The following is an 18,140-nucleotide window of genomic DNA, read 5'->3' on the forward strand; positions in this document are numbered from 1 at the left end:
CGGCTGCATCTTGTTGATGTATTGCACGTGCTTCTGGGCAGGTGGCGGGAGGGCTGCTAGGTCCTTCGGAAAGGGGCAGCCAAGCATGGCTAGTGGGGCACATTTGTCCACTGCCAGCCTGCCGATGCCACAAGGCAGGGAAAGCTCTGTGCTCGCAGGCATCCCATGCAGTAGCTCTGCCGGGGGTTGGCTGCCCACTGCCGGCACAGATGTGGGGTGGCTGGTCCACCGGGTGTTCTGGGTGTCTGAAGGGCTGTGCTGCCCACACTGGCTTCGTACGAGCAGCAGGAAGGTGCCCTCTACAAATCACCTGTTGGGTTTGGGGATGAATAGGGATTATTGGGCCACTTTTATGCTGTGAGGAATGAAATTATCTGTCAAGTGTTACCCTGTGAAATGGCTCCCTGATGCACATATCTGAAAATTGAGCAGTGCCCAATTTGTTATGGTTTGTAAGACTTTCAGTTGTCCTTACTGACTACAGCCCATGTAGCTCAACATGAACAGCTGTCTGATGTATTGTGTTGGTGCCGAGCTAATGGAAGCCTGTTCTCACTCTTATACGTAGTTACGTATGTGCCTTAGGATGTCCAAGTTGTTCCCAAGTATTTTGCTGCCATCATTCTCATTTCAACCCCAGACATTATAAACGTAAGTATTGTGGATGCTTTCATAGCTTCCCAGAGAAAAAAAGCTATATAATCTACCAAAAATATCTTTCTAAGTTAGTGTCCCAGGTCTCAGGAAAATGCCAGTTTCTCATTATTTTGGTAAGTACAATTCCTGATGGTGGCATTCATGTCCCAGTGAAATCCATGAGGTGCTGCAGGTCCATTGGAAAGAATGTTTTCTGCATTAAATGAACAGAAAGCACAGTTTGAGGGCAGAGAATGGCTAACAAATATGGATTGAACTTTAGTGAATGTTGTCAGCTGAAAAGCATAAAAAGGTAGATGGAAGCACCTAAACTTCCTGATGTTGAGCTGAAGCATTTGTTTTAATATTTTAGTAATTAAGTTATTGTTTCTTGTTTTGAAACAATTTTTATCTAAAAATGCCAAATTAAAATGGTAAAGTAACATGGGAATGAAACAAATGCTGTTCATTTTGTGTAAAAAAAACCCCCAACGTTTATGTTGACCAAAATGTCAGCAAGGCATTGATACTTTTTTTTTTTTTGTGCTGGAAAAAGCTGAGATAAAGAACCTAATTTTGGTTCGATCGGAATCCGCTGTTTTGGTTTGTTTTGTGTTTTTTGTTTTTTTTCTTTTCAATTTGCTTCATACCCCAACAGGAAAAGTCCCTTATTTTCTCTCCAGTATCCAGGCCTACTGCCAGCAGAGCCCAATGCAGCTGGAAAGGGAACTGGAGCTTGGAGCAACATGTGGACCATCCAACTTGTCATACTGAAATTAGGAGCCTTTGCTTCCTAGAGAGTAAGGACATCTCTAGGGGATGATTTTGAGTGCTCAGTTTAGGAGTTTCTGCATACCTTAGTCTCCTAAATTAGACATTGTGCACACCTTTGTGTGTCAGATACTTTCAGTGACTGGTATATTTAAAACAAGACTGACTTCAGGATGGGGTGATACTGGCCGCTGGTTTTCCTGGCTGCTGTGTACACGGTCCCTTGCACATAGGACTCTTCTGCTTCTCTGCATGAGGACTAGACCTGCTTGCTCTGAAATGCAGCTGGCTCGGACTTGCTGTGTCTGCAGGTAAGGAGGTAAGTGCTGAGCAGAAATGTGGGGCAGAGCTCTCCCCAGCAGGGTGATGTGGGGCAGTGCCCCATCACAGGGGATGGTGACCAAGAGGTGTCTCCTGACAAAACACCTGCAGACAGGAACGGTGCAGCACAGCCCAGAGCCTCAGCCCCTCCATCACTGGGCTGTGACCTATGGGAGGATACTGGAGAGATGATAGAACGCGCAAGGCAGCCTTGCAACTGGGACTGATAGTATACGCTCACACACCTCTTCTGTAGGCAGGTCAGGCCAGAGGAGGGGCTGGAGCTGAGTGCCTTAGGCTGGCAGGAAGAGCACAGGGTGCAGGGACTGCTTGACAGTTTCCAGCGCTTCAGCCCCTTCACACTTGCTAAAATCTTGAAAGAAATGGGTGGGTTGAAGAATAAACAGTCAGCTGTTTCCTTAAGTTTGCTGAGAATATTTGCTCTGGGAATATTATTTTTCATAGTGAATGTGGAATGTGTTTGTGCCAGCTCTAATTAACTGTTCTCACTAGCACAAAGATGTTCTCCAGTGGAAGCCAGTATGTTATTCTATTCATTTGGATTAATTAATGTGAAAAGGCCAAGTATGTGATTTCATACTTGAACTTTTAGATCTGTATTTGAATTGAATTGAAATTATGTTATGCAATGATTGAAATATTCTCATGGTCTGACCGAGGAAAAAAGTTTCAGAAGAGAAGACAATGTTAAAGAAAACCTCTCAAAATCTGTTGTCTTTTAAAGAGATTTCTTTAGGATATCACTCTGTTCCCCCATTTGTTATTCATGGAGCAACTTGTTCTCAGTAAAGTAACAGTAAAGGCTTTGGATCAGGCCCCAGCTCATTTCTCACTCTTTTCAGATGGTGCTTATGTGGGGCTAGAACTACAGGCAATCCTCATGAGCTGTTCTCTCTGCTCCAGAAATTGTTGCATGTTAAAACTCCAAGAAGCAGCTACACACTTACTTGCTTTGGCACTGTGGATACGTGGGGCTGCCTTCTGGAAACGCCCCTATGTCAGCAGCCTTGTCAGAGCGTTACCCTCTGCAAAGCCTGTGGAGGTTTTGGGGGGTGCAGCTTGCTGCTGGCCCCCAGGTACCTTCTCCTGCTAGGATGGCTGGGTCCGCCTGGGAAGTGCCTGTGGGCAAGCGGGCAGTGACTTAGCAATGCACGTTATTGAGGAATTTGGCAAGCTGGATTTGAGAACTGAAAAAGAAAATTACAGTTCTGTGGTTTTGAACGTATAGCGGCCTTTGTGGTAATTAAGCCAGCAGCAGCACCATGTTAATGATCTCTGTGGGGGAGTATTGGAAAATACAGACCCAGTGAAGTTACCCTTTAGAGGAAGGTTTGGACCTGACACAGCCGTGGTTTTGGTTTTGAGTGCTGAAAGTAGCAACTTTAGGGCAGCATTTTATATAAGTTGGCTGAGTGCAGTTTGGCTCCAAATTGGCTCATCAGTTGGACTCGATGATCTCAAAGGTCCCTTCCAACCAAGAAGATGCTGTGATTTTGTAGGTCAAATATTTGGGAGCACTCTGGTAGAGCGATGTGCTGTTGTACAGCTAAACACTGCAGGTCACTACAAAAACATCTAAAAAAAAAATACCCAGAGAGGAATAAACCATGCGCAGACACCTACGTCTACAGGCTGGCTTTAAAATTAGCTGTGACTGGCTTTGCACAGCCACCTGCAGCCCCAGTTGCCAGCAGGGGAAGCAGGGGAGGCTGTGTGGGTTGGCAGCTCACGTCGCAGGTTGTGCCACTGATTACTTCTGGTTTTGCAGTGATTTTAGCAAGATTTCTGAGTGGATTCGGGCTGTCAGAATAGCTGAGGGGAAAGGGAGTAGGGGCTCAGTGGGGGGGCCTGGATGCTGGCTCCAAACATCAGAAAGCACTCCCTGTCTGTGACTGACAGTGCTGCTGAAGACTCCCTGCATTATAAGGAGCTTTTACTATATATTTCAAATGCCCCTGTGGATGCGGTAGGCTATGCGTGCAGCTTGCTGGGGGGCTTGTGTCCCTTTGTAGGGAACACACCACAAAGGGCTGGCAGTGCGCTGCCCTTGAGGTGGCCCGCTGGGGTCTGAGGTGCTAACACAACCTCTTCCTTAAAAACTAACAGCACACCCAGTTATTGAGCAATGCTGGGAAAATCCCACGGCACCGCACGCAGCACCGGTTTGTGCACAGGTCCCCACAGAGTAAATGAGGCAGAGAACGGAGCAGGAGAGTTCACCTGCTCCTCCCTGGGGCAATGGATGTGGCTGGGAACAGCAAACAGGTGATTTCCCACTCCAGCGCTGGCAGTAACACTGTTTAAACCTGTTGTGTTTCCCTCTGTGGGCAAGGTCATTGCGAAACTCCCCCTTAAGTCAGGAGTCTGTGTCAGGGCAAATGTGGTTAGCCCCTGGGACCTGCTTAGGTGGCTGCGGTGAAATGGTAGCCGTTTTGGGGCAGAGTATCCCATTTGCCTCTCTCATGCCGAATGGCAGCTGTTGGGAATGAGCACCAAGCCTCATCCAACACCCCTGCGCCTTGGCTGGCTGTGTGCTCCCTCCCTGGCCCGACAGCCACAGAGACGGCCCCGAAGTAGGTCTTTCTCTTTATTAGGCACTTAGTTGTATTTTGGGGACAAGCTGCATCTTCGAGGGGTCTCAGCTGTCAGTCTCGCCTCTGCTGGAGCCCAGGACCTGAGAAGGAAATGAGGGCCAATTAAGCATATTCTGTCTCTTGCCCTACTTTGGTGACTTTTTTCCGTTCAGTTGAAGACATCCAGGTCCCCAGCACTGCCAGGAGGGGCTCCTCTCTTGGTGGCGGCAGGCTGGGTTAGTGAGCAGTGGAAAAAGAATTGCCTGATAAAAGTGCTTGGAGAAGCATTATGCAGTATTTGGAAAGGAGACATTTAAAACTGATGCTCTTCCACCTCTCCAAGGAAAATGAGTGCTACAAAAGTACAGGCGTTTGCAATGTAGCTTGGGCCCCTCTGAAACACGAGGCAGGTTTGCAAAAAGCGTTTTGGAGTCTCTCTCTGAGCTTTATAACAGCTTGAGAAAACAGATTCAATTAAGATGTCATGGTTATAAATGCTTTCTCTTCTCCCCACCCCAGTATTTAAGTGTTAGCCTGTGAAACGCATGAGCAAACAACAAACTCACTCCCGCCCAGTTACCTTTATATCAGCAGGTACCAAATATCGAACTGGCCGGTTGAGATGTTAAGCTGGGAGAAGGCGGCATGTCGATTTCTGTAATGAGGTTTGCAAAGGAAATGCACTTCGCTTTCATTCAGTACTTTTGATGAAGTTGTTTAATTGCACTAAAAGGGTAAATATTTGATATCAATCTCCTTGACATTTTGGATTAATCCAGCGTAGCTGTTTCTGAAACGCTGCCTCTGCCAGAGCAGTGCTTTGTGCTTGCCCATAGGGACTTGGTGGATCTTTCCGTTTTCACTTCGCTTCTTTCCCCAAGTTTTTCATTAACAGCAAGTGCTCCACTATTTTTATGCTAGAACTGCTGAAAGGGCAAGTCCATGAGGGGCTGTTTGCAGCAGCTGTAAAATCGATTAATGCCTTGTGATATTTGCACTTTTCCGTGTGTTCAGTTCATTTGCTGTGGGCAGCGTAACCTTAGCCCCATGCAGCTGTAACGGAGCAGGGCTGCCACTGCTTGCCTCTAACGCCTGGGCCAAAAAGAGTGAATTTTTTGAACAAGTAGAAGGCTCTCTCCCTGCCCGACGCCTGCCTGTGAGGGCTCAGTGGCCGCCACCATCCCAGCTCCGGTCCCAGGCAGCGTGTGGGGCTGGGGGTTGCTCAGTGCTTGTGACATAGTGTTATGGAGCTTCTTGCATAAATTAGCATGTAATTAGCTCATCGAATAACCCCTCATCATTCAGCTGGTTTCCTAGCTCACCTCAGCCAGCCCACGGATGTGCCGGGGTGGTGGCTCATGGCAGCGGCGCTGGGGGAGGGCAGGAGCTGCCAGCTCAGGCCTGTGTGCCCCGTGCCTCGATCCTCCTCACGTTTGGTTTTATATCAACTTGTGTTAATGTCCTGGCACTCACCGCAACACGCAGTAAGTGGGGGGAGCTTAAACAAATAGCGTAATGTTGAAAACCACATTGTTTCCTCACAGAAACGTGGCCCCATGGGCAGTGTTCTGTCACTGGAGCGGCGAGCATTTCTGTGCAAATCCTCCCCGAGTACAGGAAACTTTTAAAAGTAATAATGCTTTTCTGACTGAAACTGTTTTTTAATTTGGCGAATGGCTTTGAGGAGAAAGAAGTTAAATCATTTGCTGTCCGTATTTAAAAGAAGCCCCCGGGCCGCCATGTCGAGGGGCAGTCTCTACCCGCAGCTGGGGTTGCCCTCCTCGCCCCTTGGTCTCTTGTCAGGGGCCATGGCAAGAACAGGATCCCAGCTTGTCTCGTGGAGACAAAATCCCAAATGCAGTGGTGTATTTAGGAAAGTATTTGAGGGTGGTTGGGGTTTTTTTGAGTTGTTTTGTTGGTTTTTTTTTAAAACAAAGCAAAGCAGCTGTGGCAGAGGGCGACAGGAGGAGAAAGGGCTGGAGCTGCTGCCTGCTCTCGGGGATGAGCGGCACCTCGAGGGGCAGCAGTGCTTTGTCACTTTTTATTGCTTTGTCATTTTTAAAAATGTGGTAAAAGAAGTAGCTGGCATGGCCAAATGCTGGGCAGCAGTGAGCCTTTCCCGATGTGGGTGTTGAATGTGACTTGCTGTTGCTGTGCTCTGATGTCAATGGTCTAGTTTGCAAGGGGAAAAAAACCAAAAAAACCAAAACCAAAACCAACCAACCAACCAAACAAAAACAAAAACAAACAAACAAAAAAAAAACAAAAAAAACCAAAAAAAAAAAAAAGAGGAAAAAAGCTTATGTCACCAGAGCTTAACATAGAAAGAATTGCAAAACTGTTGAGAGAAATACATGCAAAATATTTGATTTATTCAAAGAGCTGTCACTGGATATACATTTTCTTGGCATTTTCCCTCTGTGGCAGTTTAAGATTGGAGTTTTCCCCATGGATGTAACAGTGGCTTTAAATGTTCTCTGCCTTCCGCTGCAGGCATTGCCGACTGCTGCGCCGCCTCTTGTAGCTTGTTGTGCCTGCTCTGAGATGCTCCCTCATCCCTCCATCGTCTCCTACCACCAGCCTTCACCCGCACTCGCTTGCCTTGGGTCAAGGGTGCTGTTGCCAAGATCTTCCAAAGGAGCTCTTCACAGCCAGCACCTGCTGAGCAGAGCTGCTGTCGTTTGCAGCCACTCTTTTTACTGCATTTTCCTCTCCTTTTTTTTTTTTTTTTCTTTTTATTCTTTCTTTCTTAAAGTTTCTTTCTATTTTAAAAGTTTGGTAACAGATGCTGAAAATTGTTGCCATCTAAGGGTGTGAATAGGGGTGAAGTGACAAAAGGAAAGTTAAAGCATATCGGACACTTGCTTTTGGTTGCATCTACCAACTCCCACCTAGGGATGCAAAAGTAAATCTAAAAACACTCTGAAATGTTGTTTACAGTTAAAAGAGCAGCTGATGCCTCTTGGAAAACCTTCAGCTTAGAAAGATTCTGCTGCTTTGTCTTTGACTTTTCTTTATTTCTCCTTCATTGTTCTTCCAAACGAATGCTATTTGCATGAAAACGGGACCTTTTGTTTCTCAAGAGCTGATCCATCCCTATTATTTATTCCTCATTTGGACATTGACCATTGGAGTCTGAGTCTGTCCAGGGAGTGCAATTAAATCAGACCCTCCAGACTCTAATCCTTTGGGGTACTGGGCTCATTTCCACAGCAACTGATTGTGATATAGAAAAGGGTTTCTAATTCCAGGTGGATTAAGTATGCAGCAGAAGTTGAGCGAACGTGGTTGTAATGGAGAGTGGGGTGCAGCAATACAGAACACATAAGTTACATCAGCAAACTACCTTTCTGACAGGGATTCTCTTTAAACTGAATAAAGCTATTTCAAATAGCGCCCTTCACTGCCTCAGATACGATGGCTGACTGAGTGGGACCAGGTTAGATGCTGGTCTCTGGGAGATGACTTTACTTGTAGTCACAAAGTTAATACTTAACAAGGAATGTCGGGATTGTGTTGGTGTGCTCTGAAGTGTAATCTGAACTGGATTTCCTGGGTTTGTAATGCTTTGGATTAACAATTGCCTGGCAGTGTTTATAACTCGAAACTGCTGATATTTGCTCTCAAGTATAATCCCAGTTTAATGCCATTTTTGTCTTGGAATAGAGAGGAGGATTACTAGGAATCTGTGGCATACAGCAGATGTGAGGTTTTACATCCTTTGGTGTCTGCAAATGGCACTGACTCAGCTTTTCTTCCTGGGAAGCATTTCTGGTTCCTCACAGGTTTTTGGTTGTATCAGTATCCCACAGCCACTTTTTTATCATATTAAACAGTGTAGTAAATGTCATTCTTATGGAGTGACAATGTATAAAAATCAGAATAAGAATAATTAAAATAAAATGAAGGATAAACAGAGGAGTTGTAGGTATCCTTTGCCTTTGGCAGTAGCAAAAGACACTGATTCATTAGAGTCTGTTGCAATGGTAAGTTTTTCAGCGAGCAAGAAACAAAATGGAGAGCAAAGCCTCAGCTTTTGTAGAGAATTCAGTGCCTCCATAAAGCTGAAGACAGAGGCATGTGAAAGGGACAGAAGGAAGAAGACAGGGCTGAGTAAGGCAAACCGGAGCACTTGATTGAATTGTAACTTTGCACTGGCCAGTTGCAAATCTAGGAGCAAGCTGCACAGGTCCAGTTTGAGAGTCAGAGTATCCTCCCTCTGAAACCGGACACATCAAGGACTCTGTGTGCCTCTGTCACACCATGGTCAGCAATGGGAATGCTCCATCACTATATTGTGTCACTTTGGACATTTTTGCTTCTCTACAAGACTTCCATCTCATACAACCAGTAAATGCAGCAGAGGAAAAGAGCACACAAACAGCTTTGCTGTGTGGGGAAATAACTATGAAGTCAGCTGGGGTGCGATTTCTATTGTGATACTCTACTTTCACAGCAAAATTATTTCACACTTCTTGTCTCTGAGAGTTATCTGAGGGCTTCTCCCTAGCATCTAGAGTGCTAAAAATTCATCTTTAGCTTACGGTGCTGTGTTTCTGTGGGGAAAACGGGACAATTTTAACCCTCTCTAGGCAATAGAAATGTTAAAACTGCTTTGAGAGGAGCATATGCATATGAAAATTTCTATAAAAGCCTGTGCATTTCTCTTGAGACTTGTTTTTCTAAGGTTTTTCTCATTATCACTGACCACAGATATGGCATTGCTCAGGATGAATATTTTCTTCCATTCATTGTATGTGGATATCTTTCATAAAACAAAAAAAGGCAATAGTGAAATTTGTAGGGGATACTGCATACCTGGTACCTGTGCTGATTCTTTGTTTTGGGGAGATGGGATCTTTGGTTGGCATTTCTGTGGTTATATGCAAGTATCATCAGTGATGTTTTCTTTTAAACTTGTTTCCTTCCCAATCCAAAGAGATCCTTCCTGAGCTTGAAACACAAGATAATGGCTGGACTAGAAGAAAAGAAATTTGGAAAGTAAAGGACAGATGTGCAGGCTTAGTGGATTCCTAAGTGTGAGCTTCGCTGCTTTCCCAGGTGAGCAAGTCTGCAGGAAATAGGACACTTGGCTTGTTTAAGTGTGAAATATTAAAGGTGCTGAAACACATGCCCAGACTTTTTGTGAAACCTGCAAATAAGTGAGTAGGGAAGTTACTTACGTGAATATGATATATGCACGAATGTGTGCAAGACAGGTCTCTCGGCAAGAAATCCAGCAGCCTCCGGGTACGTTTTGTGAAAGGCCTCTCAACTGAAATGGTTTGGTTGGCCCAAAGGGTGAAGCTCCCCAGCTGAGCAGCTTCACCACCTCCTGTGACCAGCTATGCTTTCAGTGCTGGTTTAAACCCTTTCTGGTTTGCTATCCAAATGCAAAAAAAAAAAGTCCAAGTGGAAAAAGTGGTCCATAACAGCTCTCTAGCCCCCATTCCCATTCTTTCAGAATAAACTAACAATTTTTAGCTAAGAACTGTATGTGTTAGGAATGAGTCCTCAGTTCTTAGGGGTGAATCATTTTAGGCTAAGAGTTAACAAAGCTCACGGACAGAGCTTTAAGCCGAAAGTTAAGGGGGATGAGGATAAAACCAGGCCTGCTGGTAATGAACCTGAGTGTCAAGGGCCAAAGATGGGGGTGAAATCAGTAGCCCAGGTCAAGTGCATCTACGCTAATGCACGTAGCATGGGCAACAAACAGGATGAGCTGGAAGCCATGGTGCGGCAGGACAACTATGACATAGTTGCCATCACGGAAACGTGGTGGGACGATGGTCATGACTGGAATGCTGCAATAAGTGGCTATAAGCTCTTCAGAAGGAATAGGCAAGGAAGGAGGGGGGGGGGGGTGTGGCTCTGTACATTAGGGAGTTGTTTGACTCTATAGAGATAGACTCCAGTGATGAAGAAGTGGAGTGTTTATGGGTAAGGGTGAAAGGGAAGGCTAACAAAGGTGATTTTGTGCTGGGAGTCTGCTATAGACCACCCAACCAGGATGAGCAGGCTGATGAGGTATTCTATAAGCGGCTGGCTGCAGTCTCGCAAACGCCAGCCCTTGTTCTAGTTGGGGACTTCAACTTACCAGACATCTGCTGGAAATATAACACAGCAGAGAGCAGGCAGGCTAGGAGGTTCCTCGAGTGTATGGAGGATAACTTCCTGACACAAATGGTAGGTAAGCCTACCAGGGGAGGTGCCTTGCTAGACCTACTGTTCACAAATAAAGAAGGGCTAGTTGGGGACGTGGAGGTCGGAGACAGTCTTGGGCTTAGTGATCATGAAATGGTTAAGTTTTCCATTCATAGTGAGGTAAGGAAGGGGATTAACAAAACCTCCATCTTGGACTTCCGGTGGGCAGACTTTAACCTGTTCAGAACCCTGGTTGGGAGAGTCCCGTGGGAGGTAGTCCTGAGAGACAAAGGAGCCCAGGAAGGCTGGACGCTCTTCAAGAGGGAAATCCTAAAGGCCCAGGAGCAGGCTGTCCCCATGAGGCGCAAAATTAAAGGGCGGGGAAAATGGCCGGCCTGGATGAACAAAGAGCTCTTGATGGGACTTAAGGAAAAAAGGAAGGTTTACCACCTTTGGAAGAGGGGACAGGCAACTCGGGAGGAGTACAGAGATTGTGTTAGGTCATACAGAGAAAAAATCAGGAAGGCAAAAGCCCAGCTAGAACTCAGCCTGGCCATTAATATAAGGGACAACAAAAAAAGTTTCTATAAATACATCAACAAAAAGAGAGTGACAGAGAATGTCCATCCCTTACTGGATGCGGGGGGAAACCTTGCAACCAAGGATGAGGAGAAGGCTGAGATACTTAATGCCTTCTTTACCTCTGTCTTTAATAGTCAGACCAGCTACCCCCAGGGGGTTCAGCTTCTTGGGCTGGAAGATAAGAATGGAGAACAGAACAACTCCCCTGTAATCCATGAGGAAGTAGTTAATGATTTGCTTATGCACCTGGACACGCATAAGTCTATGGGGCCGGATGGCATTCACCCAAAGGTTCTCAGGGAGCTGGCAAGAGAGCTCACCAAGCCTCTCTCCATTATTTATCAACAATCCTGGTCAACAGGAGAGGTGCCAGATGACTGGAGGGTGGCCAATGTGACGCCCATCTACAAGAAGGGCCGGAAGGAGGATCCTGGAAACTACAGGCCTGTCAGCCTGACCTCGGTACCGGGAAAGATCATGGAGAGGATCATCCTGAGTGAGCTCTCAAGGCAAGTGCAGGGCAGCCAAGGGATCAGGGCCAGCCAGCATGGGTTTATGAGAGGGAGGTCCTGCCTGACCAACTTGATCTCTTTCTATGACCGTGTGACCCGCTTTCTCGATGAGGGGAAGGCTGTGGATGTTGTCTACCTGGACTTTGGTAAGGCCTTTGACACCGTCCCTCACGGCATTCTCCTGGAGAAACTGGAGAATCATGGCATAGACAAGTGTACCCTCCGCTGGATAAAAAACTGGCTAGATGGCCGTGCTCAGCGAGTTGTGATTAATGGAGCAAAATCTGGTTGGCGGCCGGTCATCAGTGGTGTCCCTCAGGGCTCAGTTTTGGGGCCAGTCTTGTTCAATATCTTCATTGATGATCTAGATAAGGGGATTGAGTGCACCCTCAGTAAGTTTGCGGATGACACCAAGCTAGGTGGGAGTGTTGATCTGCTTGAGGGTCGGCAGGCTCTACAGAGGGACCTGGACAGGTTGGACCAATGGGCCAAGGCCAATGGGATGAGGTTTAATAAGGCCAAGTGCCGGGTTCTGCATTTCGGCCACAACAACCCCAAGCAACGCTACAGGCTTGGGGAAGAGTGGCTGGAAAGCTGCCCGGCAGAAAAGGACCTGGGAGTGTTAGTGGACAGCCGGCTTAACATGAGCCAGCAGTGTGCCCAGGCAGCCAAGAAGGCCAATGGCATCCTGGCCTGTATCAGGAATAGCGTGGCCAGCAGGATCAGGGAAGTCATCGTGCCTCTGTACTCGGCACTGGTGAGGCCTCACCTCGAGTACTGTGTTCAGTTTTGGGCCCCTCACTACAGGAAAGACATTGAAGTGCTGGAGCGTGTCCAGAGGAGAGCCACCAAGCTGGTGAGGGGTCTGGAGAACAAGTCCTATGAGGAGAGGCTGAGGGAACTGGGCATGTTTAGTTTGGAGAAGAGGAGGCTGAGGGGAGACCTCATTGCCCTCTACAACTACCTGAAAGGAAACTGTAGAGAGGCGGGGGTTGGCCTCTTCTCCCAAGGGAATAACGACAGGACCAGAGGAAATGGTATGAAGCTGCGGCAAGGGAGGTTTAGATTAGATATTAGGAAGAATTACTTTACTGAGAGAGTGGTCAAGCACTGGAACAGCCTGCCCAGGGAGGTGGTGGAGTCACCATCCCTGGAGGTATTTAAGAAACGTGTAGACGTGGCTCTTCAGGGCATGCTCTAGTGCCCGGGATTGTTGGTTTGTGGTGGGGTGTTGTGTGTGGGGTTTGTGTGGGGTTTGGTTGATGGATGCTGCGCTTTTTTTTTTTTTTTTTTTTTTGGGGGGGGGGGTGTTGTTGTTTGTTTGGTTTTGTGTTGTGTTTTTTTGTTTGTGTGTTTTTGTTTTTGTTTTTGTTTTTTTTTTTTTTATGTGGTTGGACTCGATGATCTCAAAGGTCCCTTCCAACCACTAAGATTCTGTGATTCTGTGATTCTGTGATTTTGAATCAAATCCTGGTTTTAGCTTTCTTTTTTTCCTCAGATGAATTATTATCTGTATTCTGGAAAGTCTGTGATGGCTTTAAATTGCAGATTTTCGGGCTTTTTTCCTTTTCTGTCTTAGCACTGTTATGTCTTTAATATTCTCTTGGTGCAAACAGAAATCTCTGTAGTCTCCCTAGATACCCAGTGTCATGATTTGGATATAAAGCCCTATAAACAAAGAAGCTGTTACAGCTACCCACCCGAGTGAAGAGAATGGATCAGACCACACCAGATTTGACCTGGAAAGTTCTGAATGTTCAGAAGCCTAAAAGCAACAAGATCCAGCAGAGGATTTACCGTGCCCTGATAATTAGCAGACTCTTAGAGCTGGCAGAGGCACTGCGAGCCATGTGTAGAGGCAGGGAGCTCAGATGGTGGTTGGCTTTACCCTGTCCATGGAGAGGTAGTTGCTTTTCCACACCTCAGCCTGTCTGTTTCTAGAAAAAAATCAGTGGCCACAAATGCTGGAGAAACCTAGGGGAGAGGCTTGAGAGAAGAAGAAATGCCTCAAGTGCTTTTAACTTGTCTTTCATACAGTTTTAATGATGCTTAATTCAGTCGACATCCCTGCCTATTCTAAGCAGTGTGTTATTGCTGAGGGAGGTAATCAAGCCAAAAATTCCTTAATATGATATTCACCTTGCTACTGTCTCCCGGTACTCTAAATGAAATGATAGTGAAAGTTACTTTATGATCTGTGGGACCAAGGACAACAGGATAACAAACAAATAAGAACAGGCATACTTAAAAATGGAAAAAAACCGAGCTGAGCAACAGGAAACATAAAAGTACAGGTGAGCTTCTGTTCTCAGTTATAGAAGTGTAAGCCCTAAGTCATGTCAGTAAAACTAATGGAGCTGCCTTGGGCTATAGAAATGCAACTGAGATCAGTTTCCTCATATACTTTGACAATTTCTGCCTCCTGACAAAATCCCCATTCCCTGTGTTCAGGCATTATCAGTTAAAGTGGAGGCCGCCTTGGCCTTCAAAGCTGTGACCCACAGCTCTGAAATGTAAAATACGCCTTCTGCATCAGCACTATTTTCTTCTATTATTTGTTAACTCTGCTTCCAAAAGGAATCTGAATTCTCAGTGGTAAAACCTTTGTGTCTATGGAAGTGCAGTTAGTTAAGGGGTAAGTTATGAAGAGGGAGGAGATGAGGACTCAGTACCTGCTGACAGGAAAGGTGGTCAGGTATTCTGAATTTACTGAGGGAGTCAATTCAAATGGCAATTGATATATATAGAGATAATTTGTACTGGAATATCCTGGTGAGTTTTATTTTCATCCACTTGAACATAACCAGGACATGGCTAGAGTAAATGCAAAGCTCTTGTATCCTCAGAAGCACTGTTCATCAGCTGAACACCAAAAGGACCCTGTAAACACCAGCACATGCTTATATCTGTGTTGGGTCAGTGTTTCCCTCCTCAGCAACTGCACCTCTGTGGTACAGTCTCATACCAAGATACAGTGACTTCAAAAATTTTCACTTTTACAGACTAAAGTCTCCACGTGAAAAGTTGCTAGCTCAGGGAAGAAATCAATACATGGTCTGTGCTTATCATTCTCAAAAGTGTACAGAGAAAAGATATTTCAAAGGCTGGGATTAGTATCTCTGCCTAGAAGATATACTGCAAGGATCCAGCTCAACATGAATATGAGAAGTAGTTGCTTCGGTTGTCATCATCCTCATCGCTCAGGAAAGCAGCAGCAATAGGGTCCCCCAGAGCTGTGAGCTGCCTCTCTCCAGGCCAGGAGCATGTTGTCATTCAGTTTATCTAGATGCCTGTGAGCACTGATAAGAAGTAACTGACTGGCTTGTTAGGCTCCTGCTGGTGGACTATTTTTTATTGCCTTGTTTGTTTGGGAAGTAGTAGTGCTCAGCTTGCTCCGAGGTCTGAAAGGTTAGTTTACCCCTGGGATCCTCTGTTGCTGGCTGCTGCTTTAGGTATCAGGAGAGCTCTTATCTTAACCCCCAGTAAGGTAGGGGTTGTTCCTTCAGATTCATGTGTTTGCCACTACATTGGACTCAGGCTTTTTATTTCATGCTCTTATTTGGTTTGGCTCTGTTGATGAAACTGGGTTTGTAACCAAGCAGGAAGGAACAGATATGTGAAAAGCCTGTGAGCAGGAGAGGAGCTGGTGAAGAAGCCTGGAACTGGGATAGTCATCTGAGCTATCTGGAGACTTGAGCTAGTAGTAATATGAGTTAGAAGTGCGATGGTAGGCACAAGACCTAAAAGAAGTTGCTAAAAGAAGCATTGGCATGCAGGTCTTGTTATACCCATGTTAACTTAAAGCTGCCTTTGGATTCAGAGTTACAGTGATTTCATTTTTTTTAAATAGCATGTACAAATCTAAACCTGACAGGTGTGCACATATGTGAGCATGAGCATACATGATCAGGGCAGGGGAGGCAACAGAATTTAGTCTGAAGCTTTCCACCATAGGTTCCACGTCTCAGCAGCCCAAGTCTGTAGTGACTGAAGGCCTAGGGAGGTTTGCAGGTGCGATATAGACAAGGAGGCTGAAAGAAGCTACAACATATAAGTGAACAATTTTTTTTTCCATAGTAAAGAGGAATCACATCTAAAAACATATGCATCACCATTTATAGGAAATAATTCCATTTCTTTTTACCCGCAAATGCTTACACAAAACTTTCTGGAAGGAAATAATAAAGTTAGGAGCAGTCTCCTGGGAATGTACTTAGTTTTGTTTTTTATTAAATATTTTCAGCTCTGAATATTTAAAGTAAATTGCTTAGCTAAGTAGTTCAGGACTCTGCACTTTCCATGAAAGCATCTCCACACATCATCCCAAGGAACACATGCAGCGTGTGGATCAAGGCTTTAGTGTGGCTGGTTTTTGACTGTTCTGTAATGGGTCTTCCAAGGACTCCCTTAAAACAAAATAATAACACACCCCATCAAGGCAGCAGTTCAGATTTGCCCAGCAAAGGGTGACCTGAATGGTATCTTTTAGCACTTTCTGAAAACTGGTGTGAATGATGTTATTCTTCACCAAAAAGTACATGAAGTATACCACGTGGTAAGGTGTGAAACAGACCAAAAATGCCACCAGGTTTGCTACCACTATCTTCTCTGCTCTGGTGGCGTGTGTTTGGGGGTTGTCTGGTTTTCTGCGCTTTCTCAAATACCTGATGATCTGAACAGTGCAGAAGATCATAGCTGCCATGCTGCCGAAGAAGACAATCTCCAAGGCGCTCAGCAGGCCCACGTTTTCCCATGTGTTCTTGGAGAAGTTATGGAAGCAGGACGAGATATTGTTGCCCTCTCCATGCAGTTGGAAAGTAGAGACTGTCCCGACTGAGGTGGCCAGGCAGATGACAGCACAGACCATAGCAGCTTTCTTGGTGGATCGCAGGGTGGGAGCTGTGAAAGGGTGCCGGATAGCGATGTACCGGTCTACACAAATGCAGAGGGAGATGAGGATGCTGCCATACATGTTTACAAAGTAAAGACTCTCCAAGGTGGAGCAAAACACAGACCCCAAGTTCCAGTTGTCCTGAAGGTGATAGGAAATGATTTTAAAAGGAAGAGTAAACAGCAGCAAAGTGTCCAGGAAAATAAGGGCTGTCATGTAGACTGTAGATTCTGACAGCTTTTTAACCTTAAAAAACAGGAATGATAGAGCCATCACATTGAACAGCAATCCCAGGGTAAATGTGGGAGTGTACACGATGACCTGGAACAGTTTCACAGTATCGCTGATATTGGTCTTGGCATGGGTGTCATTCATATCTCCAGGTATGCTGGAAGAGAAGAAAATAACCTTCCCCACAAGGAAGGATGCAGATCCCATTTAAGACCCAGTACAAAGGCCAATGAGGTCTCTGTGTGTCTACAGACCTGGAGACACTTTTTCCTCTTGGACTGCTGTGTGCTGAATTGTAGCTTCCAGTAACATGGAGCTGCTCGGTGCCAAGGGATCTGGGGGCAAGGTTGTGCCTCAAGGAGGAGCAAGGCTTTCTGAGGTCCAAGCCTCACTTGCACCGTTACCTGTTACCCCAAACTGTGTTGCCCTATAATTTTGGCTAGGCAGAGTATAGGTATGACCATCCATCCCCTTGGAGCGATGCAATCTCTTTGCAGAGCCAGAGTAGCAGCCCCTGGTTTTAGGGTTACTTGGATTGTGGGGATGGAGGCAATTAGTGGATCAGATTTCCTGAATCAAGCTGTCATAAGACACCTTGAGGAGCCAAGTGCACAAGGGTCCCCCATATTTATTAATGTGAAGATCCCAAACAGTAGCTGCCATCCTGCACCCTCTTTCACCAGCACTGTGCAAAGAGGGGATGTGACTACCTCTGGCCCTTCTGACAAGCTTGATAGAAGGAGGCAGGCAGGAAGTTTCAAACAGGCTATTTCTAGCAGAGGTTAAGCCTTTAGAAGAAGAATGATATTTAAGAACCCAACCTTTTGCCTAAATGAGCCAGACTTACCACAGTGGATAAATTTGTATCTGCAGAGACAGGAGTTGCAGAAAACATGCAGCTGGTTTCTCCTCCGCAAAGAGGGAACTAGAAATGTTGAGGTAGGTGCTCTCTGAGCACGGGTCATGAAGTAATTCTCTTCTTTAGAGGAAAGGTGCTGGTTTGATCCTGTCCTCAGACTCTCCTGATAAGGACCAGGAAGGCTCTCATTGGTTTCTGCAATGCTGGTCCCAGCTGGAATTGCTTACAAATGCAAATGCACAGAAATACGTGGTCCTTTCTTCCAGCCACTTCTGTCACAACAAATGTAACCTGTAAATAAAGCCTTTCAAAGATCTTTGTATCAGTGCCCAGAAATTACTTTCGTCTACTGTTCTGTAATTGTTACTTCTTCAACCTAGTGCCTTTCCTACATGAGTTTACTGATCTTGATGCTGTTTCATTTTAGATTTGTCAACTGGTAAAAGTTCCTGTTCTGTAGATCAAGTCACTCCCCCAGTGTTTCAGAGGTAAGCTCGCTTGCGCTGTGGTTTGAGAGAGATTTGGATCTCTTTGAGAGAGTTTAGGATCAGCAAAAAGGAAATTTATTTCTTACTTAAAAACTAGCAATTGTTGTTGGG

At 45.7% G+C, this 18,140-nt stretch overlaps 1 protein-coding gene across 1 annotated transcript; it reads right to left on the bottom strand.

Moving 5' to 3' along the window:
• Nucleotides 1-15,908: 15,908 nt before the first annotated feature.
• LOC141468765 (lysophosphatidic acid receptor 6-like) lies at nt 15,909-17,647 on the bottom strand. The gene is given in 3 exon segments (XM_074153932.1): nt 15,909-16,859; nt 17,530-17,580; nt 17,582-17,647. Coding segments are annotated over 3 exon segments (1,068 nt in total).
• Between the last annotated feature and the right edge of the window lie 493 nt (nt 17,648-18,140).

The sequence above is a fragment of the Numenius arquata genome, chromosome 9, assembly GCF_964106895.1.
Source record: "Numenius arquata chromosome 9, bNumArq3.hap1.1, whole genome shotgun sequence".
In the NCBI taxonomy this organism is placed as follows: Eukaryota; Metazoa; Chordata; class Aves; order Charadriiformes; family Scolopacidae; genus Numenius; species Numenius arquata.